At 40.3% G+C, this 27672-nt stretch overlaps 1 protein-coding gene across 5 annotated transcripts in view; it reads left to right on the top strand.

Moving 5' to 3' along the window:
- Window positions 1-27672, top strand: part of KCNAB1 (potassium voltage-gated channel, shaker-related subfamily, beta member 1) — a 650886-nt gene that overhangs the window by 474906 nt on the left and 148308 nt on the right. For all 5 annotated transcript variants that reach the window (XM_006867946.1, XM_006867947.1, XM_006867948.1 and 2 more), the window contains exon 2: window positions 27005-27048. In XM_006867946.1, coding sequence (XP_006868008.1) covers window positions 27005-27048 — 44 coding nt within the window. The remainder of the gene's footprint in view (window positions 1-27004; window positions 27049-27672) is intronic.

Raw genomic sequence — 27672 nt, 5'->3', positions numbered from 1 at the left:
GGACCAGCCCCTGAACCTGCTTGGTCAGGTATTCTGTGTTGTTGTTGGCGGAGCTCTCTGCTACACGTCCACCCGATCCGCCATCTTGTTTGTTGTCCTCCATAGGGTTTTCAATAGCTAATTTTTCAGAAGTAGATTGACGGTCCTTTCTTCCAAGGTACTCCTGGGAAAACTGAACCTCCACCCTTTTGATTAGCAGCTAAGTGTGTTAACTATTTACACCACCAAGGGGCAAAGATGTGTATCTTTTTATTTTTCTCTAAAGGCTTATTGCCTAATGAGATTACCTCCACATGTATATTATTATTATTGTGTGCCAGTTCCAACTCATAGACATCCTTGTAGTGTTTCTGAAAGCAGTTATTGGGTTTCAACTGCCAACCTTGTGGTTACCAGTCCAGTGCTGATCCTAAAGCATCATACCAGGGTCCTATCCATGGTTATAAGGGTGAGAATGCCATGACGTATTTGGGGAGGACACAATTGAAGCCATAACAGCCATAAAAGGAATGAATTTCAGATTCAAAAGCAAAGCTCCAGAGAGCTCGGAGGAGGTCTTGAACCATAGGTATTTGAACCCTGTTCACAGTCAGGGCTGAGTTACTGCAGCCTTTTGAGATCTGCTGTCATATAACTTCAGTCAGAACGTTAGGCTCCTGGTTGACAAGTAGGTTCATTAACAATACTGGATGGTGACAAACATACAACAATGGAGTCAGATTACAACATGGCAAAAGTGAAGTGGCCAATGGTAAGGTTGGAACTCAATATACCTGTGGGAAGAGTCCCTGGTAGTGCAAATCAGTGGTCAAACATTCAGCTGCTAACCAAAAGGGCAATTTGAGTGCACCCAGAGGTACCTCAAAACAAAGGATTGGTGAGCTACTTCCAAAACAGTCAGCCATTGAAAATCTTAACGGAGCTCAGTTCTTCTCTGGCACACACTGGGTCATGAGGAATCATGGCCACCATGAGTTGGAGTTGCCATGAGTCAAACTTGATGGTAACTGGATTTTTTAAATCCCTGTGAGAAATATGCCCAGTAAGGAGGTTTGTAATTAGCTGTGCAGCCAGTCTGGGAACCAGGACTTCTCTCCTCCTGTCCAAATCTAAAGACATCACTATCACATCTGTAGGTTTGTTCTAGGCAAGTTGGAGCTGCCCCAAAACATGTCTTCTACATCTTCCACTCTTTTCCAATACCACCAGCAGGATGGCCAGCTCAACCCTCTGCATTCATCCTCCCTCAGGTATACCTTGTCCATAAGCCCCTTCCAAACCACGTCCTTTATCTGATTGATCTTTGTAACTAGGGGAGGTGATTATGTTTTATCAATATAGTAACTTACTTTTTCTTATCAGTAAAGCAATATATTCTCATTATACAGAGTTTGGAGTCCTGGTATGGCACTATAGGATAAAGCACTGGAATGCAAGGTCAGCTTGAACCACAAGATCAGTGGTTCAAACCCAGCAGCTGCTCCTTGGAATCCCTTTTCAGTGTCATTGTGAGTTGAAACTGACTCAATGGCACGTAACAACAACAGCATGCAAAGTTTAGAGAATATAACTAAATGTACAGGAACTAAAATTCACCCATTATCTTACTGCCTAGAAGGGCCACCACTATTTACAGTTTTAACAAATTTCCTTTTAGGCTTTTTCCTATGCATGTCCTCAAATTGTATTGCACCAGCTCTAATATTCTTCCTCTTTCATTTAACATGGCAATACTGGCATTTTCTAATGTTAATTAAATGCTTGTCTTAATGGCATTTTAAATGGCTACATGGTAATCCATCATATTAATGGACCTTAATTTGATTTTTCTATTATTAAATATTTATTTTTCTTCATATAAATAATTAGTACAATATATAATTTGGGGCTTAACCTAACTAAAGATCACTGAATTTTTCTTTAACATAGATTGTAAAAAGTAATATCAATGGTCTTGACTTGGAGCTCCTGACTCAATATATGGGAGAAAAGAGTCATTGTTTGGTAAACTTCTAAGTATCTTATTGTGAGTAAAGGAATCGGATGTATGTAGTACATACATAATAAATATTGTATGAATTAATGGGTTTAATGATTTTACAAGTATTTACAATTAAAAAGGGAAATTTGTCAACAAGTGCATCTCAAACTGGTAGAAACTTGGGCAGCAATGTTTATGAAACTGAAAAAATCAAAATTGTGGTGGATACAAGACTGTTGAAGAAAGGACCTCTGTTGTTGTTAGGTGCCATTTAGTTTGTTCCAACTCACAGCGACGCTGTGCACAACAGAATGAGTCTGGCACCATTCTCACAATTATTATGTTTAAGCCCATGTTGTTGCTGTCATTGTTTCAATCCATCTTGTTAGGACTCTTCCTATTTTTTGTTGACCCTCCATTTTCCCAAGCATGATTGATGCCTTCTCCAGGGACTGGTACTTCCTGGCAACATGTCCAAAGTATGAGAGATGAAGTCTCAGCATCCTCACCTCTAAGGAGTATTCTGGTTGTACTTCTTCTAACACAGATTCGTTTGTTAATTCTGGCTCCTAATAAACCTTAATTCAGCTCAACAGTGAAAACCATAACATGTTATAGTCAAAATACAGAGCTCTCATGTTCCTTGCAGTGCCTTGGTTAACCACTCACCGTGCTAGGGCCAGGAGGACTGATGAAATTCTACAAGTTGTTACTACTGTGCCATTGAGTTGATTATGACTCATAGTGACCCTACATAGCATTTCTTCTATATAGGGTCTGTCTTTAAGAAGTCCATAGCTTATAGGAGAGGCAGGCTAATGAATATTGCATAAAGTAATATAAGAAGTACAGCACTGAGGTGTAAGCACAGAGAAATAAGGAGTTCCTCTTGGGAAGTTTCCTCAAAGAAGTAGACTTTGAAGCTGGGTCTCATATGAGAGTATGTAAAAAAAGCATTTCAAGTAGATATAAATGGGAAGCAACATTCTTCCTGAGAGAAGCCCTGGTGGTACAGTGGTTAAGTGCTTGGCTGCTAAGCAAGAGATCGGTGGTTCGCACCTACCAGCCACCCTACTAGAGAAAAGATCTGACAGTCTGCTTCTGTAAAGCTTCCAAACCAAACCCTCTGCCATCAAAATGATTCTGACCTATAGTGACCTTCCAGGAGACCTGGTGTGGTTCTGTGGGATAAGCCCTGGATTGCTAACTGCAAGATCAGTGGTTCAAACCAACCAGGCACTCCTTGGAAATGCTACATATGGTCACCATGAGTGGTAACCAACTCAACAACTCAGCAGTAACAACATGTCGAATTTCTAAGACTGTAAATCTTTACAGGAGCAGACAGCCTCATTTTTCTTCCATAGAGTGGTTGGTAGTTTTGAACCCTTGACCTTGGTGTTAGCAGTCCAACACCTAACCCACAGTGCCACCAAGGTCCCTTTCCGTAGATAATACAGCCTAGAAAATCTTTTGAGGCAATTACATTCTGTCTATTAGGTTCTCTGTGAGTCTGAGCACATAATGTTCTTCTTGAGCCTAGAGAATCAAGTGATAAGGTGCCAATCTCTCATTCCCTTACCCTCCCAAGACAGCACTTTAAGTCATACACTAATGAGAGTGAGTTGTCCTGACTTTCCTGAGAGCAGAATTTGATAAAGGGAAAAGAACCAGAGCTTCAGAACTGGAGGTACGTGAGACCAGAAGGGGCAAGAGAGACCATCATTAAAAAGGAAAGGGGTACTTAAAGGGAAAGCAGAGACCCCAAGTGGGATTACTAACCTATACAATTGGAGGAGAGTTATGCACATATAATACAATGTGCACACAGAGTTGCAAAACAAGATAACCCTAGCTCCTAGACACCCCAAAACCCTAACCAATGTAGTGACTGTACTGAAGCTCATTTGCCCTGATCTCGTGGAATCTCAATCCTCTTCCAAAAGTTCTCTAGTGAAGGCTGATCCACTCTCTATTCTACAGCTTGATTTTGGACCATTTCTGTCTAACCTGCCCTGGTTGTCAGCAGCCTTGTAAACCCTGGCCCCCATCTCTCTCTCTAACCTCATCCTATACCGTTCTCTCCTCCAATACCCTCACCTCTTTTCTGCTTCTCAAGTAGGCCAGCCTTGACCCCACCTCACAGCTGGAACTCTTTTCCCCAGCGTCTATGAAAATGTTCCCACCTTCCAAGTCCCTCTCAAATGCCATTTCCTCTGACAAGACCACCTTTGCCATTCCCGTTTCTGTTGTTTTTCATAGCATTCACTGAAATGACTTCAAGTTTGACTTTTTACTATGATTCTCCCCAGCTAGAATGTATGCCCCACAAGCTCAGCAACTTGGTCAGATTGCTCACTCTTATGACCTTAGCCCCTAGAACAGTGCTTGTACAGTAGACATTTAATAAATATCTATTGAATGAAGAAGTAATCTACCTTTGAGGTATGACTTACTCGGGTCCATGCCCTTAGTTCTTTGCCTGTAGCAGTTCCAAAGGGTTCATTGAATTGTGCTGAAAATTGCTACTAATCCAAACTTCTTTTTCAAGCAAGACTACCTTAATCCTTTTATTTTCTTTTCAGTTCCTTTTTCTAAGTCCTTGTGCTGAACCCATGCCCCTCATGTTGTAAACAAGCTCTCGTCTAGCCCATTGTTTATCAAGATCTGTCTAGTCAGACATTACATTTTCAATCAGCAAAGCATGCAAATGATTTCATTTTCTTCTCTTTTTCTTGGATGAAATTAGGTCTGATGAATTTTCAACCGATATGAGTTGTAAATTTCCTTTTGCCATCTTTTCATAACCTGTTGTTTCTGGCTGAGGGCTGACAGACAGAGGAACCAGATAAGTGGCAGCTCTCCCCACCTGCCTGTGGGGGTAGTACTCCCACCATGCCATCACATCAATCAGGGAGAAACTGACATTAATGGAGCAGAGGTGGGATACAGAACAAATACGTAGGTACTAGGAGAGGGTGTGGACACCTGTCAGAAAAGCTGAGCCATAGAAACTTTTGCTTTCATCTTCTCCACTAGTTGCTATTGAATAGATCCCATGAATGGTAACCCTGTGTTACAGAGTAGAACTGCTTCGTGGTATTTTCTTAACCATAATCTTCACAACAGGCCTGTCATCCATAGTGCTGCTGGATGAATTTGAGCCACCAATCTTTAGATCAGTTGTTATTTTGAGTCCCGTCAAGTTGTTTCCAACTGATAGTAATCCTGAGTAGGGTTTCCAAGGAGCAGCTGTTGGGTTTGAACCACCAACCTTGTGGTTGCCAGCCAATGCTTATTTTTCAGCACCACGCCAGTTAAGAAGAAATCTTTTACACCACCAGAGACTTTCTGCTCTTTAAACTAAACCACACCCAAATCCACTGCCATAAAGTCAGTTCCAACTCATAGTCATGCCATAGCCCAAACTGTCAATCTTTACAGGAGCAGACTGCTGGTAGGTTTTAACTGGCAGCTGTATTGTTAGCAGCCAATGTGAAACCCACAGTGCCACCAACTACCCTGCAGGAAAAAGATGACGCTTTCTGTTCCTGTAAAGATTTACAGCTTCACAAACCCTATGAAGTAGTTCTACTGGCCCTATAGGAGCCCTAGGAGTTTCTTTCTTTCTTGTTGTTATTAGGTGCTGTCAAGTCAGTTCCAACTCATACCAACTCTATGAACAATAGAACGAAACACTGTGAACCATCCTCACAATTGTTGTAAGGTTTGAGCCCATTGCTGCTGCCACTGTGCCAAATCCATCTCATTGGAGGTCTTCCTCTTTTTCAATGATCCACCACTTTACCAATCATGTTATCTTTCTCCAGGAACCAGTACCTTCGGATGTCCAAAGTATGAGACATACTGATGTCCAAAGTATGAGAGATGAAGTCTCACAATCCTGACTTCTAAGAAACATTCTGGTTGTACTTCCTCCAACACAGATTTGTTTGGTTTTTTTGGCAGTTCATGATACTTTTAATATTCTTCTCCAACACCATAATTCAAATGTATCAATTTTTCTATGGTCTTATGATATTTTATTCACTGTATAACTTTCACATGCATATAAATTTATTGAAACTACCATGGCTTGGGTCAGACATACCTTAGTCCTCATCCTGACATCTTTGCTCTTGAACATGTTGAAGAAGTCTTATGCAACAGATTTGCCTAATACAATAGGCTATTTGATTTCTTTACTGCTGCTTCAATGAGTGTTGATGGTGGATCCAAACAAAAAGAAATCTTGCAGAATTTCAATCTTTTTTCCATTTATCATGATGCTATTTACTGACCTGGTTGTCAGGGTTTTCGTTTACTTTACATTGAGGTGCAACCCACACAGAAGGCTGTGGTCTTTGATCTTCATCAATATTTTAAGTTCTCTTCACTTTCAGCAAGCAATGTTATTTCATCTGCATATTTCTGATTACTAATGAATCTTTCTCCAATCCTAATGCTATGTTCTTCTTCATATAATCTAGGTTTGTGGGTCATTTGCACAGCATACATATTGATTAAATATGGTGAAAGAATACAGCCCATGTGCACACAGTTTCTGATTTTAAATCATTCAGTGTCCATTGTTCTTTTCAAACAACTGCCTTTTGATCTATGTACAGGTTCCTCATGAGCACAATCAAGTGTTCTAGAATACCCATTCTCCACAATTTTATCCATAGCTTGTCATAATCCACACAGTTGCAAACCTTTGTATAATAAATAAGATATAGGTTAATACCTTTCTAAGAGCTCTGGTAGCATAGTGGTTACAAATTGGGCTGCTAACCTCAAGGTCAGAAGTTTGAAACTACCAGCCATTCCATGTGAGAAATATGAGGCTTTCTGCTCCCTTAAAGATTTACAGCCTCAGAAACCCTGTGCAGGGTCACTATGAGTCAGAACCAAGTCCACGGTATTTTATAACAACAAAACTTTCTGGTATTCTTTTCTTTCAGCCTTGTAGTTGTTGTTGTTGTTGTTAGGTGTCATCAAGTCAGTACCAACTCATAGTGACCCTATCACAACAGAACAAAACGCTGCCTAGTCCTGGGCCAACCTCACTACTGTTGCCACGCTTGATCCCATTCATGCTGCTACTTTCCCAATCCATCTCGCTGGGGGTCTTCCTCTTTTTCTCTGACCCTCCACCTTACCAAAAATGATATCCTTTTCCAGTGACTGGTCCCTCCTAACAATCTGTCTGAAGTATGAGAGACAGAGTTTGGCCATCCTGGCCTCCAAGGAGCACTCTGGCTGCACTTCTTCCAACACAGATCTGTTGGTGCTTTTGGCAGCCCACAGATCTGTCAGTGTTCTCCTCCAACACCATAACTCAAATGCATTGATTCTTCTATAGTCTTCCTTATTCACTGTCCAGGTTTCACATGTATATGAGGTTATTGAAAATACCATGGCTTGGGTCAGGTGCACCTTAGTCCTCAAGCTGACTTCTTTGCTCTTCAACACTTTTAAAAAGGTCTTGTGAAGAAGATTTGCCTAATGCAATATGTCGTTTGTTTTCTTGACTGATGCTTCCATGAGTGTTGATGGTTGGTCCAAGAAGAATGAAGTCCTTTACAACTCATACTAGATCCATCTAATGTCAGCAATGTTATCCTTCATTCCACATCCTCATCTAAATCCAGCTTGAACCTCTGGCAGTCCCCTTCGGTGTATTCTGACAGCTGTTTATGGAATTATCAAAATGTGACTTTCATGTTATATTAATGATATTGCTCAATGATTTTCACATTCTGATAGGCCAGCTCTCTATGGAATGGTCACAAATATGGATCTCTTCCAATCAGTTCTTTTTGGTAGCTTTCTTCCAAATTTCTTGGCATAGGTAAGTGAGTGTCTTCAATGCTGCATCAATTTATTGAAAAATTTCAATTTGTATTCCATCAATTCCCAGAATCTAGTTCTTTGCCAATACTTCAATGCACCTTGAACTTCCTTCAGGACCTTGGTTCTAGATCATATGCTACCTCTTGAAATGGCTGAATGCTGACCATTTCTTTTTGGCAAAGTGACTTTGTGTATTCCTTCCATCTCCTTTTGATGCTTTTCACATCATTCAATATTTTGCCCATAGAATCTTTCAATGTTAAAAGTTGAGGCTTGAAATTTTTCTTCAGTTCCCTCAACTTGAGAAATGTTAAGTGTGTTCTTCCCTTTTGATTTTCTAACTCCAGGTCTTCGCATATTTTATTATAATACTTAACTTTGTCATCTCGAGCTGCCCTTTTGAAATTTTCTGTTTATCTCTTTTACCTCCTCATTTCTTCCTTTTGCTTTAGCATCTCTTAGCTGGAAAGCAACTTTCAGAGTCTCTTCTGACATCCATTTTGGTCTTTTCCGTCTTTCTTGTCTTCTTGATGACCTTTTGCTTTCTTTCTGTATGATGTTCTTGATGTCATCCCACAACTCTTCTGGTCTTTGGTCATTAGTGTCTAATATATCAAATCAGTTCTTCAGATGATCTCTAAATTCATGGGATATAATCAGCGTCATATTTTGGCTCTTGTGAACTTATTTAAATTTTCTTCAGCTTCAGCCATAAGTTGCACAGTCTTCCTCAAGCCTTTATGTTATTGAGCTTTTCCACTATCTCTTTGTTGTTGTTAAGTACCATTGAGTCACTTCTGACTCATAGTAACCCTGTATAGGGTTTCTGAGGAGTAGCTGGTGGTTTTGAACTGCTCTTTAGGTCTCTAAAAATAGCCAGTCCTGGATTCCAAAGTCCTTGTGAGTTGGCATGTTTTTCCGTTTCCAAGTATGAAACACTTCGGGTCATTTGAGGTGGAAGACCACATGAAGGCAGTGTGTGGACCAGTGTAAAGAGCACACACATCAAAATCATACTGAATTTAGCTCTAGTCTGCCACTTGCTAGATGTGTATAAGCTTGACTTGCTGCTCAACTCTCTCAACCTCCATGTCTTTGTCACTAAAAATGGCACAAGAGTGTCTGCTTTGGAAGGTTGCGCTTCCTTGCTTGGGTCATTATGTAGAAGCACCTAGAACAGAGCTGCCATGTGGTACCTGCTCTTTAAATGGCAACGTTTAGATGCAGGCAAAATAACTAGAGTATGTTTATGTTACTCCTTATATAACAGCAACAAAAAATATACTATGACGGGCTGTGTTTTTCATTTTAGCCTTCTTGTGACCCATGTAACATATATTGCTCAGCAACATGTTCAGTTTCACGGGTTTCTTGAGAAACTGTTATCCCAGTTGTAGTATAATGCTACTGCCTGATGGCAATTACCTGTGTAATTGTGTAAATCTGAAGAACTGGGTCTTAGCCCACCAACCTTACTGTTATGTGTAGGACATGTGTATCCCACATAATTTTATCAAAATGTGTCTTATGTTTTTCTTTGATTTCAGCATGTTTTCATTGCTGAAAACACATGATACCAATGAAAAAAATCAAAGCAGAAAATCATTTGGTCATAAAAGGTCAGAGATCTATGTTTATAGATGCTAAACATCCTCAAAGATTCAAAGTTTTACTTGGTTGCTCAATTGGTTGTTTGGTATCATGTTGTCAAAAAACTTAGACTTAATTGAATGTTTTACTAACCCAGTTATTTGTCTGCCGTACCGTACACAGTCCCTACTTTCCATAATGATCTCCCTTCTCATCATCTGACAAAGAGGGGCAGGTGTAGAATTGGAGATTGACTTCTTCAGAGCCATATGAAAAAAAAATATCAGATACCCTGTCATTCTGCCTTGGATTTGGGGCACTATCTTTTGTGAATCCCTGTCATCTAAATTATGATTACATCTAGTTTACATCAGCTGACTTGAATCAAATGCCAGTAGTGGTTTTAACAAGCTGAGATTAATTACTTTAATTTCCTAGAATGGATTAATTTAGAAAGCACAAAGTCAGTTATTTCATAGGAGTCTTTAGTTGCTATGTGGTGATTCATTTATAATGCTTGAAGTCAATTTTTAAAATTATTTGCATTAGGAAAAATACATCCAATTCCAGGAAGTGGTAACTTTGATTCCATTTGCAAGAGAATTTTAGTAAGGTTTTATCTTAAAGTCCTAAGAAATATACAAAGGAGCTTCAAAAAGTTTGTGGGCAAATGGAATTAAAAGATAAAGGAATTTTTCCACAAACTTTTTAAAATACGTTCATATTCTTCTGAGACTTTGCTATTTCACAAGGGAATGGTTCTCTCTCCTTTCCTCCCTTTCGTGAATCTATAAGAAATGGCTCGCCCTTTTTTCCTTGTTATGTATTGCTTCTATAACCGAAATACCACAAGTAGATGGCTTTAACAGAAATTTATTCTGTCACCGTTTAGGAGGTTAGAAGTCCAATTCAGAGTGCCCGCTACAAGGGAAGACTTGTACTCTGTTGGCTCTGGGGAAAGATTCTTGTCATCAATCTTGTCCTGGGTCCAGCTTCAAAGTGCAAACACCCTGGGTCTAGAGGACGCACTCCCAGCCCAGCTCTTCTTTTGTGGTTGTAGGAGGGCTTCCTGATTTCTGCTTGTTTGTTTAACTCTTTTATATTTCAAGAGATGAACTTAGGGTACAACCTAATCCAGAAGTTGTAGCCTTTCTCATTAACACACACACACACACACACACACACACACACACAAATCAATCTGTGTTAGAAGAAGTACAACCAGAATGTTCCTTGGATGCCAGGATCGCCAGACTTCATCTCTCATACTTCAGACATATTGTCAGGAGGGACAAGTCACTGGAGAAGGATATCATATTTGGTAAAGTGGAGGGTCAGAGAAAAAGAGGAAGACCCCAAAGAGATAGATTGGCACAGTGGCAGCAGCAATGGGTTCAAATGTGACAATGATTGTGAGGTTGGAGCAGGACCGGGAAGTGTTTCATTCTATTGTGCATAGAGTCCCTATGAGTTGGTACCGACTCAATGGCACCTAACAACAACAACAACAATGAACATAATTGCCACTAATCCTACCTCATTAACATCATTTTAAAAACCACTGCCATCAAGTTAATTTCAATTTATAGTGACCCTGTACTGGGCTTTCCAAGGCTATGATTCTGTAAAGTGTTTCATGTTTCTCTCAAGGAATGGCTGGTAGGTTTAACCTTTTGGTAAGCAGTCCACGGCTTCCTTATTAACATCATTGTTGTTGTTGTTGTTGTTGTTGTTGTGTGCCATGGAGTTGGTTCCTACTCATAGCGACCCTACACAGGGTTTCCGAGGCTGTAAATCTTTACGGGAGCAGACCGCCTCATCTTTCTCCCACGGAGCGGCTGGTAGTTTCGAACTGCTGACCTTTAGAGGTTAGTATTTACAACATTTGATCATTGTAATTGGATAATTACATCAGATCACAAAATGGAGGTTAATTACATACCACTGAGACTTATGGCCCAGCCAAGTTAGCACAAATTTTAAGGTGGATTCAATTCAATCTGTCACACCTTTGTATTGAGTAAAATAAGAAAAGATTGTCACAGAGAAACCTCTTCATCTAAAGCAGCAGTCCTTACTTCTGTTGGTAGGTACTCTCCTTGTCCCCAGGAGAAGATACAACCCCTGCCCTCAAGTCGGCTATGCCACCTCAGTGCAGGTCACCACAGAATGAGATGCAATTTCCCCCACTTTTGAGACATAGAAAATTAAGATATCAAGAAGACTAAAAAGAACAAAGTAGAGGTTGGAGAATGAAGATAAATCAAATCCAGAATCCTACCTGACATATTATCCATTTATAAAGACCTTAAAGTAGCATTGTGGGTCCACTGCACTCAAGTTCCACTAGAATAAAAGTGAAAATGGCTAATTCCAATGGCAGTCACTTAGTGACTACTGAGTGGAAACAATCACTACAGAAAGTTCTGACCCTACAAGATGTTTAAAGATAAAGGAAATTAAGTAATGTAAGAATGTTGGCTATAAGGAGTCCCTGGGTGGTACCAATGGTTAAGTATGCATCTACTAGACAAACGGTGGGTGGTTTGAATCCATCTAGAGGTGTCTAGAAGATATGCCACATCCTTGGAAATCCTATGGAGCAGTTCTATGCTACACACATGGAGTCACCAAGATTCAGAATCTGCAACTCAACAGCAGCTAACAAGAGGTTGGCTGTAATGGGTCCTCAGTTTGTTTTCTTCTGCTTTTGTTTAATTTGTAGGAACTGACTCAACGGCACTTAGCAATAAGTGCTCAGAATTTTCCTCACTAAATTTTCTTCTTTCTTCCTTCTAGTGCTCAACCATAGTCTCCAAATTGCTAACTCAATATTCCCGTGAGAAATAAATTTGTCAGCTACTGTACAATGTTTGTATACAGTGCTTTTTGTCCAAAGTCTTAACAGTATGTAAGTCCAAGGACTGTTTTCCTAAGCAATTGAAGTAAGCACCTTGGGTCCCCATCTACTTCAGTGTCATTATGTCATTCACTTGTAATATAGTTAAATTCATTTGTTACAGTCTGCATTTCATCTTGGATTCCCCTGATATCCTGGTAAATTTTTTTAATTTTCATAAATCAAAATTCAATGTTTACATCTGTACCGTTCTATGGGTTTTGGTTATGAGCCCTAGGAGCCCAGCGGTTAAGTGCTGTACTACTAACTAAAAAGTTGGTGATTCAAGTCCACCAGCTGCTCTGTGGGAGATCTGCCTCTGTAACGATTACAGCTTAGAAAACACCTCAGGACACTTCTACTCCATCGCATGAGGTCAAAATGAGTTGAAATCAATTTAACAGTCCATAATGTCTACAACATAAGCTTTGGTAAATGCATAGCCATGCACTCACCACCATAGTACCACACAGAGCAGTTCCAAACTTCCCTCATACGCCTCTTTGTAATAATCCTCTCTCCACATCTCCAGTCCTTAGTAACTACACATTTGTTTTCTGTCCCTGTAGATTTGTCTTTTCCGGAAAGTCATATAAATGGAATCATATAAAACCAAAATTAATCATTTTAGATCTGACTTTTTTCATTAAGCAAAATGCATTTGAGAGCAATCCTTGTTTTTACATCAGTCATAAATCAATTATTCATTTATTTTTATTACTGAGATGTTGTTAGGTGCTATTGAGTCAGTACCAACTTACAATGACCTTAAGCACAACTTTATGAAACATTGCCCGGTCCTGAGCCAATCCCACAATTGTTGCTCCACTTGAGCCCACTGTTGCTGCCACTGTGCCAATCCATGTCCTTGGGGGTCTTCCTCTTTTTTGTTGACCCTCCTCCACTTTATCAAGCATGATATCATTCTCCAGGTACTGGTCCCTCCTGATAAATATGCCCAAAGTATGAGACATGAAGTCTTGCCTTCCTAGCTTCTAAGGAGCAAGACTTCATGTCTCATTCAATGTCCCCTTGTTCTGTTTAACAACTGCCTCTTGGACTATGTATACATTCTAATTAGCACAGTTAAGTGCTCCAGAATACTCATTCTCCACAATGTTTTCCATAGCACATCATGATCCACACAACTGAAAGTCTTTACATAGTCAATGAAGCACAAGTAAACATCCTTTTGGTATTCTAGTCTTTTATCCAAGATACAGTTGATGGCAAGAATGATCTTCCTTATTCCAAATCCTCATCTGAATTCATCTTGAATCTCTGGCAGCTCCCTGTCAATATAATGTTGTTGTTGTTGTTAAGTGCCATCGAGTTGGTTCCGACCCATAGTGACCCTGAACAGGGTTTCCGAGGCTATAAATCTTAGCCATTTTTAAATTAACCTTTAGCAAAATTTTGGACTCCTGGTGTGGTGCTGTAGGATCAACACTGGACTGCTAACCACAAGGTCAGAAGTTCAAACTCATCGGAAACCCTATAGAGGATTGCTATGAGTCAGAACTGACTCAACACACTTAACAACAACAACTGCAGCACAATTTTACTTGTATGGGACATTAGTGATATTGTTCAATTATTTCTGCATTTCGTTGGGTCATCTCTATTTGAAATGGGTACAAATATGCATTTCTTCCAATCAGTTGGCCAGGTAGCTGACTTCCAAATTTCTTGGCGTAGATGATGAGTGCCTCTAGTGCACACAGTTTGTTGAAAGATTTCAGTTTGTATTCCATAAATTCCTCACTGCTTGTTCTTTGCCAATGCCTTAATGCTAAATTTTGATAATTTTGTGATATTCTAGATATAAGTTCCTTAGCAGATATGTGGCTTGCAATTGATCATAGAAGTCATGATCTCCTGCTTTATTCCCAGACTCAGATTCTAAGGCTATAAATACTGGAGGGCTGGACATGCCACCCAAAGGAACAGTGACCTCAGTTCACTGGAGGGACTAGAGGAGAAGGATATGAATGGGGGAAGATTTTCCTGCTAAGAAGTTAACAATTGCCAACAGCTAGTAAAATTAGAAGGATCTGTAAGACACACATTGGCCAAAAGAAGGGTTATTGTTCTTCTTGGGTGCCATCGAGCTGACTCTGACTCACAGTGACCCCCACATGACAGAGTCGAAGTGCCTCACAGGATTCTTCTGGCTGTAAATCCCCAGGTCTTTCTCCTGCAGGGCTGCTGGGTGAGTTCAGAGCACCAACTTTTCAGTTAGCAGCTGAACATTTAACCATTATGCCACTGTTGTTGTGGGCTGTTGAGTCAGTTCCAACTCATAGTGACCCTGTATAAGGTTTCCAAGGAGTAGCTGGTGGGTTTGAACCACTGATCTTGTGGCTAGCAGTCCAGTGTCTATCTTACAGAACCACACCAGAACTCCATTGCACCACTAGGGCTCCTAGGAAGAGAGGCTAATAGCCACCGTGTTTACTGCACTCCTCCAGTCCAAGGGAAGGGATGTTGTTGTTGTTAAATGCTGTCAAGTTGGTTCCCACCCATAGTGACCTTGTATAGAGTTTCCAAGGAGTGCCTGGTGAGCTTGAACCACTGACCTTGTGGTTCCAAATGGCTTTGCAGTCCAGCGCATTAACCCACAGCGCCACAGATAGAATCTCCTTTTACAGTGATGAGAGCCTGCGTGAGATGACGTAGGATGACTGTAGCAGAGCTCAGGTTAAATGCATGGCTGTCTAGAAGACATTAGTTGAGCTGGCTAGTACAGAGCACTTAGGATACTCAGTGCTTCAGTCCTTACACTGAATCCTCACAACAATCCTATGAGGTAGTTACTGCTGTAATCCTCATGTAACAGATGGGGCACCAAGAGGTTTTATAACTTCCCCAAGGCTTTATAGGTAGTAAGTGATGGAGGCACTGCACTAGACTCCCCTGTGTTTTCTAGCAAGTCACAGCACCTCTCTGGCCAACAGGAGTCTAATGAGGGACCATGTGGTCTTTATCCACAGCAATGACATCTATGAGGGTCACTGAACACCTGCATTAGACACAGTCCCTGCCCTCATGACTCTCAGTCTGGAATGGGAGGCAATCTCATACACAAGAAAAATACTATGTGATGTGATAGATGCCACTCCAGAGATGGAAGTAAAGCATGGGGGTACACAGAAGAAACAGGCATTCATTTTCTGTTCCTCAGTCAAGGTATGTGAAAGGAAGATTAATGCATTATGGCTGGAAATGTTTCACTTTTGATTAAATGTATACCTAACTATCACCCACCCCAGTCAGGCACACCCTGCAATCTCAGTTATGTTGCTGACTGTGTGTTCTAATGGGAAAGCAAAAGATTCACCCACAGGAAACAGAATTGGAAAGATGTGGAGCATGGCATTCTTACCTCAGATACTTTTTTGTTCCGTCTTTGAAAACTGCACGGCTCATTACTGTAAAACAAATCAAGGCTCTCATTACCAAGTGGATGCCAGGGAAGGGTTTTGCCCTTATTTTATCTTGTAGCATTTCGAGCCTGAAAGTCAATTGTCATCACTAGGTGAAGGAAACTTTGAAATCTTTAGTCTGCCTTCTTGACTTTGAAAATGGCAAATGTGGTCAGTCCATGGTGGAGGTGGTGTGATTCTAGACAAAACTTGGAAGGGGCAGAGTGTGTTCTCCTTTCTGAGAATACTCTTCCTCCATCCTCCCACCACCCAATCCCATTTACCCCTTTCCCATCTCTTTCAGATATTTAGCACTTTATCTCTTTTTATTTGCTCCTTCAAATCTTTAAAAGATCCTCTAACTGATCTTTTTTTTAAAAAAAAAAGGTCTGAAGCTCTTTTACACTAAGGTGTAAATGACTGGTAGTTGTTTAAAGCCAGCCCTCTCAAACTGGAGCAGTAGACAATATCCAAGGATACCTGTTCAAGTCAGGGCCCAACGTGGCGCATCTCCAAGACAATCAATGTGCTTAAACAAATGCTTAAGAAGGAAAAATAATTTCATGTTAAAACCAGCACAAATATTACAGGAAGTTGACTATGAAATGGCTTCATGAATGAATCACATTCAAATGGATTGCTGTAATAGTAATGTTATGCATGAGGCAGGTCACTTCTTGGTGAACCCCAAGAGCCCAGGGTTGGCAGACTCTCTCCTCTACCTTTAGTGAGCAAGCACAAAAGTCCCCACAGGCAGATGGACCATCTCAGTGAGGAACCCTGAAGAAAACTTGAAGTCTAGGAATTGATATCCAAATAGAGACAGCAGAAGCAACAGACTTCCTGTGGAAGTAAATGTACAAATGCCCTTAGAAATTAATTTTAATGTGCTAAACTTAAACAGGAGTCCTGGTGTGGTGCTGTGGGTTAATGCATTGGACTATAAGGTCAGTTTGAACTACAAGGTCAGCAGTTCAAGCTCACCAACTGCTCCTCAAAAACCCTATACAGGGTGGCTATGAGTCGGAAGCTCTCAAGGCACTTAACAACACCAAATTGAAATAAACAAGAAGGGATAGTAAACACAGATACTACCAACTACATTATACATATTTTAAATAGTAGCAGTGGGGTATTGTATACTTAATTTTGCTTTTAAACACTTCTTGGCATCACCTTCCCTCACAGTTTGGTAAAGATACTTGTAAACTCAAGTTGCTGATGTCTATCAAGACACATTTTTTTTAGCTACCTTTAACTGAATCAGAGATTCTTGGTCTTTTTGTCCTCTGGATTCCTCTGATATTCTGATGAAACTGACAGATTTTTTTCCCTCGGGGGTGGGGGGGAGGAGGGAATAGTAAGATTCATAACATAAAATTAAATCAAAATATTTTTAAAAACAAATTTATGAGATAGAAATACATGCACTTCTTTATTAATGTATTAAATAACAAACTCCAGGGACAAGCTGTAGGGGCAGGTATGGGTGGCACAAATGATTAAGTGCTTGACTACTAGCTGAAAGAACTGGAGGTTCTAACTTACCCAGAGGCACCTTAGAACACCTGCCTGGAGATCTACTTTTGAAAGGCCATAGCTGTTAAAAAATGTATGAAACAGCTTTACTCTGCACACATTGAATAACTATGAGTCAGAATCAACTCAACAGTAACTAACAAAAGGGGGCACTAAGAAACTACTGTAACTCCCAAATAGTGATGAGTGTATGTGATGTTTAGGATCCCTAAAGCAGGAAGGAGTCCTAGTGTGGTGCTGTGGGTTAATGCGCTGGATGGCAAAGGCAGTTTGAACTGCAAGGTCGGCAGTTCAGGCTTGCCAGCTTCTTCTCAGAAACCCTATACACAGCCACTATGGGTCGTAATCGACTCGTTGGCACTTAACAACAACAACAACAACAACAATGCAACTCTGCTATGATAGAAGAAATATCTATGATTTCTACCAGCCACAAAGTCACAAGTAGTGTGAATACTTCTGGGCTTCATGCCAATGTTCATAACTGAAGTTGATGCTAAATTTCAGTCAGAACTTGGTAAAAATTAAGATGTATTTTTCTTACCTAATTTCATGGATCCCAAAATTACATAACCCTAAAGTTCTAGATTCTTCTGATTTTAGACTTCAATTTTTTTACTTGATGCTGTTTGAGTGCCTTGAATGCCTGAGACAGAAAAAGTAATGAGTAGCTCGTATTAAAGCAATAAATAGACCTGGGTGAATATTTTTTAACCCTACCCACCCCCACAAAAACCTAAGTTAATATAGTCATATCCACACAACTGTATCTACTCTCCATATTCACCTCCTAGTGGAGACCTGGTATGGCGCTATAGGATAAGCACTGGACCACAAGGTTGGTCACTCCTCAGAAACCCTATACAGGGTCACTATGATTTGGAACTGACTCAGCACTTAACCACAACAGTGATCCTGAAAACACCCTTTTAATTTCCTCACACCCCCACTGTCTCTCCAAACTGCATTTTACCAAAGAATGTCAGCTTCTCCTTTGTCTCTCTTGTCTCTTTATTCCCTAACTCCACTTTTCTAATGTGGAGCTAGCAAAATGACCCACAAGTCAAGTATAACTGATCCAGGATGTTTACAATGTTTGACAACAAAATTCAAGGAAGATGATCAAAAGGTCAGGAAGAGGGTCCCGCAAAGCACAGAGATTGCTTCCTATGATAACCCCACCAGATTCAGTATTTGAGGGACCACCTTTCCTGAGAAATAAGAAAGGAACTGGCATTTTTACTGAACACTGCAGTGTGTATGTTTTCTCACTTAATCTTCAAAAAAATATAAAGTGTACTATTATGGCTTCATTTATTAGTGAAGGAAGGTATGCAACCCACCCAAGGTCATTTACAGCTAGTATGCATGATTTCTCTACCAACACCCTCTCCTCAGTCCACCACAATCTGACTTCTAAACCATGTTGTTGTTGTTAGGTGCCATTGACTCATAGCAACCCTATACACAGCAGACCAAAACACTGCCCGATCCTGGGCCAACCTCACTGCTGTTGCCATGCTTGAGTTCATCGATGCTGCCACTTGGCCAATCCATCTCGTTGGGGGACTTCCTCTTTTTCTCTGACCCTCCACCTTACCAAACATGATATCCTTCTCTAGTGACTGGTCCTTCCTGACAATATGTCCAAAGTATGAGAGACAAAGTTTGGCCATGTTGGCCTCCAGGGAGTACTCTGGCTGCACTTCTTCCAAAATGGAGTTATTGGTTCTTTTGGTAGCCCATAGCATTTTCAATATTCTCCTCCAACACCGAAACTCAAAATGTATCAATTCTTCTATGGTACTCCTTAGTCACTGTCTAGCTTTCACATGCATATGAGGTTATTGAAAATACCACGCTTGGGTCAGGCGCACCTTAGTCCTCAAGCTGACATCTTTGCTCTTCAACACTTTAAAAAGGTCTTGTGCAGCAGATTTGCCTAATGCAATACGTTGTTTGATTTCTTGACTGCTGCTTCCATGAGTGTTGATAGTTGATCCAAGAAGAATGAATTCAAACCATAGTGCCACTGAAATTGTTTCCCCATGTGGCTGAACACTGTGGGCATTTCTGTATCCTCCTAGTACTGGAACACTCATCAGCCTTTAACACTCCTGGCCACTTACTCCCTGTTGAAACTGATACTACCTTTAAAACCAGTTGTCATTCAGTTGACCCAGATTCATGGTAACCTCATGAGCTTCAGAGTAGAACTGTGCTTCATAAGGTTTTCAATAGATGATTTTTTTGAAGTAGATTACCAAACCTTTCTTTGAAGGTGCCTCTGTCATTGTTGTTGTTAGGTGCCATTGAGTCTGTACCTTATGCCCAGCAGAACGAAACACTGCCCAATCCTGGGCCAACCTCACTGTTATGCCTCTGGTGGTGGTGGTGGTTATGTGCTGTGAAGTTGGAAACCCTGTATAGAGTTTCCAAGGCTGTAAATCTTTACGGGAGCAGAAAGTCTCGTCTTTCTCCTATGGAACAGCTAGTGGTTTCGAACTGCTGATCTTAAGGTCCGCAGCCTGATTCATAACCACTATTATACCAGAGCTCCTTCTAGGTAGACTCAAAATTTCAAGTTTGCAGTTAGCAGCTAGACGTGTTAGCCATTTGCATTATCTAGGGCCTTTATCCCTGCCTTTGACTTCTCCAGTACTGTCTTCCGGTGCATCTCTGTCATTTCTTCACAGTTTACTTTGCTGATGTAGCTTTCTCTTAGATACTTATAGTACAGCTGTTGTTGTTGTTATTGTGTGCCCTCAATTTGATTCCAACTCATAGCGACCCTGTACAGGGTTTCAGAGGCTTTAAATCTTTGCAAGAGCAGAAAGCCTCATCTTTCTCCCATAGAATGACTGACTGGTGGGCTCAAACCACCCACCTCATGGTCCGCAGTCCAGTGCTTATCCAACAGAATCAGAGTACCTCAACCCCTGTCCTTGGCGTGGTTCTCTCACTAAGCTCTCGCCCCCTTGGCAGCTGACCCCACTTGTGGCACCTATTACCCTCAATACTCAGAAGATCCTTCTGCTTAGTCTGAGCTCCAGGACAACTAATTTGGCTACATTGTGAGTGTTTCATTTCCTGTATATCCAAAGGTAACTCCAAACCCTCAGTTTCTCCAATAAAGCCTACTACTTCAGCCAAAAACTCCCATCTTCCTTAGATGCTCAAACTAGAAATCTGATAGTCCATTACTTCTCCTCTTTCACTCCACATTGAATCAAGTACCATGTCCTATCGATTTTACCCACTAAGACCATCTGGAATCCTTCCCACTCTCTGCATTTCCACTGACTCTGATTTCAAAGGACCATCATTTCTCACCAGGATTACCTGAGTTCCTCTAAGCTCCTCTCCTTGCCTCCTTCCTACCCAATCTCCATTTTCCCAGATTAAAGTTTTCAATAGTTTTTCATTCCTCCTTCATATTAAAACCAAAATTCATAATATAATCAGTAAGGCCCTGTTTGATCCTTCGGGTATGGCATTATAGAATAAGCACCGGATTGCTAACTTCAAGGTTGGCAGTTCAAACCTACCAGTCCCTCCTCGTAAATCCTAAACAGGGTTGCTATGAGTCATGAACGAACTCAGCGGTACTTAACAACAACACCCCAACAAACACATTGAAGTCCCTCTTCCCCTTGGTCTTGGCTCTTCTACCGCTCTGAACTTTTTTCAGTTCTTTGATTATCCATGTTTCTTCCAAGAGCCTTCGTCCTGCTGTTCCTCTGCTTGCAGTGCTAGTTACATTCTCTTAACTTAGTTACTTTCTACTCTTTCTTTGAAGCTCGCCTTAAATATTGCTTCCCCAAGAAGCTTTTCCTAATGAGTAAATCAGGTTCCCTAACACCCTAACTTTATACTGAGAACATACTATCCTGTCTTTATGGGATAGGTACTATTATCAAATAATCAGTCCACTATTTAACGTCTGTTTTCCCACCATGAAGAATGCTTCATTAGAACAGTAACTACACTATTCACTAAGCTGCATCCTCACAGCCAGCACAGGCCTGGTGCATCATTGAAATGCAGTACATGTCTGTTAAATTGTTAATGAAATGTAGAGAAGTCACTTTTAACCATACTTCTCTAGGCTTTTCTAGAATGACACAAATGAACAGGCATTTTTTTACATTCAAAGAAAATTGATAAGAACCTAGTTTGAATTTGCAACTGAAAAATTACTTAAACCTTTAAATTAAAGAATCTGGAAGTCTATCCCATTCTACATTGTTGCTCATTTAAGTATAGATCAGAAAGAAACCAAGTTTCCTGATACAACTTCTGAGTGTCTGTCACTTAAATATATCTCTAAATCATGTAAGTGCCTGGTTTCTAAATGAGTCATTAGTGACTTAACCAACAGTGATGGATGGTGCTCTCCTAAGAAAATGTTATTACCATTTGTAGACACCTTCATGGCTGTCAAAATGTGTCTTCTCCTGCAACCATCAAAACCCGCTGGCTGACAAATGAATTATGCCTTCTGTTCTGAATGTTTCAATAAAGGTCCATGTATATTTCTTAAAAAAAAAAAAAAAACCCAAAACTCATATTTGACTAGTAATTTCCAGGCAAAGCAAGATATACAAGCGAGTGTGATTTAGAGTAAAGAGAAAGATGTCTATATAGAAGGAGATGGCAGATGACGTAAGGATCTGACCACATGAAAACCGGGTCAGCCCAAGTTTGTTCTGCCAGCCTGATACTGCTACTGGAGCCCCTTGCATCTGCTTTCAGTCCAGTCCTGTTATGTTCACCTTTAAATCTGAGGTTGTGTTCCAAGCAATATGCTTCTTTCTTGGCCAAGTACAAATGACATTTGTTTCAGCTAGCTATAGCTTTCCGGACTACTGCTGTGGCATTGTAGGATCAGCACTGGACTGCAAACCACAAGGTCAGCAGTTCAAACCCACCAGCTGTTCCTTGGAAACCCTATACAGGGTTGCTATGAGTCAGAACTGACTCAGTCGTGCTTAACAACAGCAACAGTCTCTCCTCCCAGCAGTTTAAAACTGTGAATAATGTCAAAGATACACACAATCAGAGGCAAGCAATTTAAAACAACACATTTAGGCTGTTAACCTACTGCTTTTAGCATCTCTGACTTGTAAGAGAGCAACCACAAGCAACAGAAGGGCATACAATACTATGCCTAATTTCAAGTCTCACTGCTCTATTATAATTAAAAAAGAGTCTGAGAAAATGTTCCAGGAAAGAGGATTATACTTAATGCCTCTGCCACTGGACTAGCCAATGCCCCAAAGTAAGTGTAGCCATGACCCACAGAGTGGACAGTCTTGCCTTCAAAATGGAGAAAAGCAACTTTAGGAGCTCAATAAGCTATTATTCCTCTCCAGGTAGTTCTTTATCAAAGCTTCAATTTAATATTTAGGATTTCCAAAATGTGAGTGACAAAGCTAAGTGTTCTGTGCCCCCATTCTGATGCCAGTCATTTCTAATATTAGCAGCAGAGCAGCTCAGGTTCACCTGGGAAAGAGAAGCTTTTATTTTGAGTTGAATAAGAGCAGATACTAAAAATGAACTTGGTGAGACTTCCCTCTGGTGTATATGACACACATAAAATAGATAGCTTGTGCAATGAAGCTATTTTGAATCACGTGGAAAAGAAATTCAGTCTCATCAGGTAAAAGATGTGCTTATAAAATTTTTATGTAGCCTTACTTGTTCAGACACTGGGAAAATAAACAAAATAAAATTATAGAAAGTTTCTTTATTGCATGATGTCACACAAGATCATAAAGTGTTCAGGAAAATTCCACAGCGTTGAATAAATAAGGTTCCAGGGCAGCTAATATCCCACTATCTGTTGCCATCAAGTTGAGTCTGGCTACCCCATGTGTGTCAGAGTAGAACTGTATTTTGTTGCTCTTAGGTGCCATCAAGTTGGTACTGACTCACAGCAAACTGATGCACAACAGAACGAAATACTGTCCAGTCCTGGGCCAAACTCACCAATCTTTGTTACACTTGAGCCCATTGCTGTGGTCACTGGACCAATGAATCTCATTGGGGGTCTTCCTCTTTTTCTCCAACCCTCCACTTTACCAAATATGCTATCCTTCTCCAGGGACTAGCCCTTCCTGATAATATGTCCCAAGTAAGAGAGATGAAGTCTGGCCATCCTGGCCTCCAAGGAGCACTCTGGCTGTACTTCTTCCAACACAGATCTAGTTGTTTGTTTGTTTTTTTTGGAAGTCAATGGTATTCTCCATATTCTCCTCCAACACCATAACTCAAATGCATCAATTCTTCTGTGATTTTCCTATGATGTTCCATAGGATCCTCAAAGAGTGATTTTTTTCTGAAGTAGACAGTCAGGCCTTTCAAATTTGTATGAGACACCTCTGGGTGGACTTGAGCCTTCAACCTTTCAGTTAGCAGCTAAGCACGTTAACTGTTTGTACAACTCAGGGATTCCACGAGGCATACACTTGATCATTATTTGGTGTTAGGTCTATAAAAGTTCTTGGATGCTGTATTTAGATTCATTAGATCAAAAGTGTCAAGCATTTGAGCTTCTATTATCCAGCAGAGCTTAAATGGATCAGAGGAGCTGGACAATTGCAACATTTCCACTTAGTATTATGTACACAACGACATAGGACAAAGATGCAGATGTGCTGTTTGTAATCAATAAAATTGGAATTCCAAGACTCACCCACTGTCCTGACTTAAAGGTCCTCAATTCCTCCTAGAGGAAAGTGAGCAGCAAAGTCTGCAAAGTAAGTGGCCACCATTATGTATCGAAAGTGCTTTGGGTTGTAGAAGTCTCAGAAACAGACTTACACCTGGGCAGAGTAAAGCAGGTATGCACAGAAAATAATTCTCAGTTTAAAAGCAACCACTTGAATTTGAAAAACATTTCCATGTATAGAAAGAATTAAAGGAAATTAAAACCAGAAGCTTAATGTGGGGACCTAATCACCCTACATTAGTATTTGTCATTGACTTTCCCTTGTATTGCAAAATCTTTTAAGGCGTTTGTTCCAGAAAACCTGGTCTGAGTTTTTAAACAGCAGTGGTAAGAAAATTGGCCACATTTAATACTTGCTATTTTGCAGTTTGTTTTTGCTGACAATTCTTAAGTTCCTCAAGTTTGGTCCTATAAACCACAGCTGAGTGATCATTCAGATTAGCTTTTAAAAGGAAAATCGAGCAGCCATGCCTACATTAGATGCTGCCATGTTGCTCAGAAAGTACTCAGAGATAGAACCCTGCCTTAGTTGAGTATGTCAGAAAATCTCTGTATTATGAAGTCTTAACAGAACTTTTTAAGGAGCTCTGGTAGCATAGTGGTTACGAATCGAGCTGTGAACCGCAAGGTCTGCAGTTCGAAACCACCAGCTTTTCTGCATGGGAAAGATGAGGCTTTCTGCCTCGAAAACCCTGTACAAGGTCGCTTTGAGTCAGAACCAACTCATGGCACATAACCACTAACATAGAACTTTTTAGCTTATTTTTTTTCCTCTTTCACCAGAAACTTTGTTTTATACCTATTATTCTGAATCATTGGAAAGTACTAGAATTGTGTGAAAACCTTTACCTAAAGCAAGGAGCCCTGGTGATACTGTGTGTTAAGCATTGGGCTGATAACTCCAAGGTCAGTGGTTCAAACCCACTAGCCTCCTCCAAGGGAGAAAGATGAGGTTGTGTGCTTCTGTGAAGATTGACCATCTCAGAAACTCTAAAGATCAGTTCTACTCTGTTCTATAGGCTCAGCGCTGTGGGTCAGAATCGATTCAATGGTGGTGAGTTTGGTTTAGGTTTACCTGAAGCTATTTCCCCATGACCCCTGAATAGTTATACAAATACAACCTTGAGATAGGAACCCCTCAACAGCACCCAAAGGCCTTCATGTGTTTCACTCTACTGTAATCACTCGCTTGCTTTCCTCTGTTCCTCACTGGACTGTGAGCTCCTTGAGGGGTAGAGAGTTGTGCCTTGCTCATCTCGGTATCCCCATGACCTTGTGTGTTACCTGGAAAATTGTGACCTCCCAATAAATACTTCTTGAGTTAAGAATGTGGAATGTCTGTTTAGAAAACTAAGTCGCTAGTATGTATGTTGTTGTTAAGTGCTGTCAAGTCGATTCTGACCCATAGCAACATTGTATAGGATTTCCAAGGAGCAGCTTGTGAGCTTGAGCCACAGACCATGCAGTTAAAATGACTTTGCAGTCTGATGCATTAGCCCACAGATATACGTATATATGTATATATAAAACATATATATTGAGTCAGAACTGACTCAATGGCACTTAACAACAGCATGTATATGTGTGTGTGTGTGTGTATATATATATATGTTTGTTTTGTTTCCATCTTTTGCTCTCTGTTTTCTCATGATAGAGCTTTTGTTTCTAGATTCACACTCTTTAAAATCAGTAGAATTTCAGACTACAAAGAAAGTTCTTTTGGTAGAACATCCTGTGGCTTCCCAAGATAATACTGGATGCATAATTTCTCCTGCAAATTATTTTCATGGGAGAGATCCAACTGTTTTTCTCACTTAGTGCTTCAAAATAGTCTTCCCATGCACCTTTATGAAATAGTTTCCTTTCAGTTGGACATATTTAATTAATTCGTTAAAATTGAGCACCATGTCTGTGAGGGGTTGAACAAAGTCAGAAAGCAGCTAAAATCACTATGCCTGCCATTTGTTTACTATGCAACACGTTTAGCATACATTATCATGTTCTGTTCCCACAAAAGTGACACTACTCGAATGCCACCAACATCAATGTTCTCCCACTTTACTAATAAAGGAATTATCCCAGAGAAAGGAACTGATTTCCCCAAAGTCACCCAACTAGTTGTGGCAATGGAGTAAAACCTCGATAATGGAAGAAAAGAAAAATTATTTTAAAAGGACTCTCTGATCTTCTTGTGGTCATTTTATATTGTCATATATTTTTTGAATCCATCTATCTGTCTATCTAGTTCAGATAGCCTAAGGAGAAACTTCACATTTATTCTTTTAATATCCTCATCCTTTAGAAATAATATACTCTTTTAGAATTCAATTTGTCACACAGCCAGTCAATAAACATGTATTAAGTACCTATACTATGTGCCCGCCTCTATTGATGAATAATGAGTCAATGGTTGATGAATAGCATAAAGACTTTTACCTTCAAGTAACTGACATTCTAGAAGGAAATAGAAAGACAATAAATATGTAAGCAAATAAATAAAAAAGATAATTTAGGATTGAAAAGCTACATCTAGTGGGGACATTTTTTTTCTTATGCTGAGCCTGAGCAGATTTAGGATTACCTAGTTCCCAGGTGGCACAAATGATTAAGCTCTGGACCACTAACTGCAAGATTGGTGGTTTGAACCCATCCACAGGCACCTCAGAAGAAAAGCTTGGTGATTTGCTTCCAAGAGGTTACAGCTTTGGAAATCCTATGGAGCACAGTTCTACTCTGAACACATAGGATTTCCATGAGTTGGAATCAATTCAATGGCAATGGGTTTGATTTTTTGGTTTAGTATCCAGTTAATGAATACAGAATTATTTTTCACAAGATGAAAAACTTGCCTCTATGGCTATGCCTCTACTTTAGTTTTGTCACAAATAATATCATTAAAGTGAGATATAATATCCATAGCAAAATATGTAGAGTTTCATCCGAGGAAATGATGACCATATGTTGCTTTATTTTTATTCTAGGAATCTTGGAAAATCAGGACTCAGAGTTTCTTGCTTGGGTCTTGGTAAGTAGTGGGGTATCACATGGGAGGTGGGCAGGGAGGTGGGAGATTGGAGAGAATGCCAGGGAGTGATTGCAGTGTAGATCAAGATCTGTTCTCAATTGCGAAGACTTCCTAAACAGCCTTGCTACATTTCTCCTTGTAAGAGTCTCCCTGCCCAATACAGCCCTCTCCAGACTCAAAGGCTGCTGTGTTCATGTGCCTTATTGGGAACTGGGAAAGGGGAAACAAATGTGATATTAAAGTACACTTCAGAGGAAGGCACCCATGTGCTCCTCCCCGTGTAGTGACTGGGAAGGACGGCATGATAGGTCTTTATATACTCACCTCACGCTTCACCTGATTTTTTTCTACCTTTATTTTCCTTTTGCCTAATTTCCTCTTTCATTTTTTTATATCATGTTATAGATTTTATATTTATTCTATCCCCATTGCCAAGAGTCAATTCTAACTTATAGACACTCTATAGGCAGACACTCTATAGGCAAAGCTATAATCTTTACAGACTCACGGTGTGGCACTGTAGGATAAGCACTGAACTGTGAACCACAAGTTCAGTGGTTCAAACCACCATCTGCTCCTCAGAAACCCTGTACAGAGTCACTATGAGTCAGAATTTAATTCCAC

The sequence above is a fragment of the Chrysochloris asiatica genome, unplaced genomic scaffold (genome assembly GCF_000296735.1).
Source record: "Chrysochloris asiatica unplaced genomic scaffold, ChrAsi1.0 scaffold00113, whole genome shotgun sequence".
Lineage (NCBI taxonomy): Eukaryota > Metazoa > Chordata > Mammalia > Afrosoricida > Chrysochloridae > Chrysochloris > Chrysochloris asiatica.
This window is presented reverse-complemented; position numbering and strand designations above follow the sequence as displayed.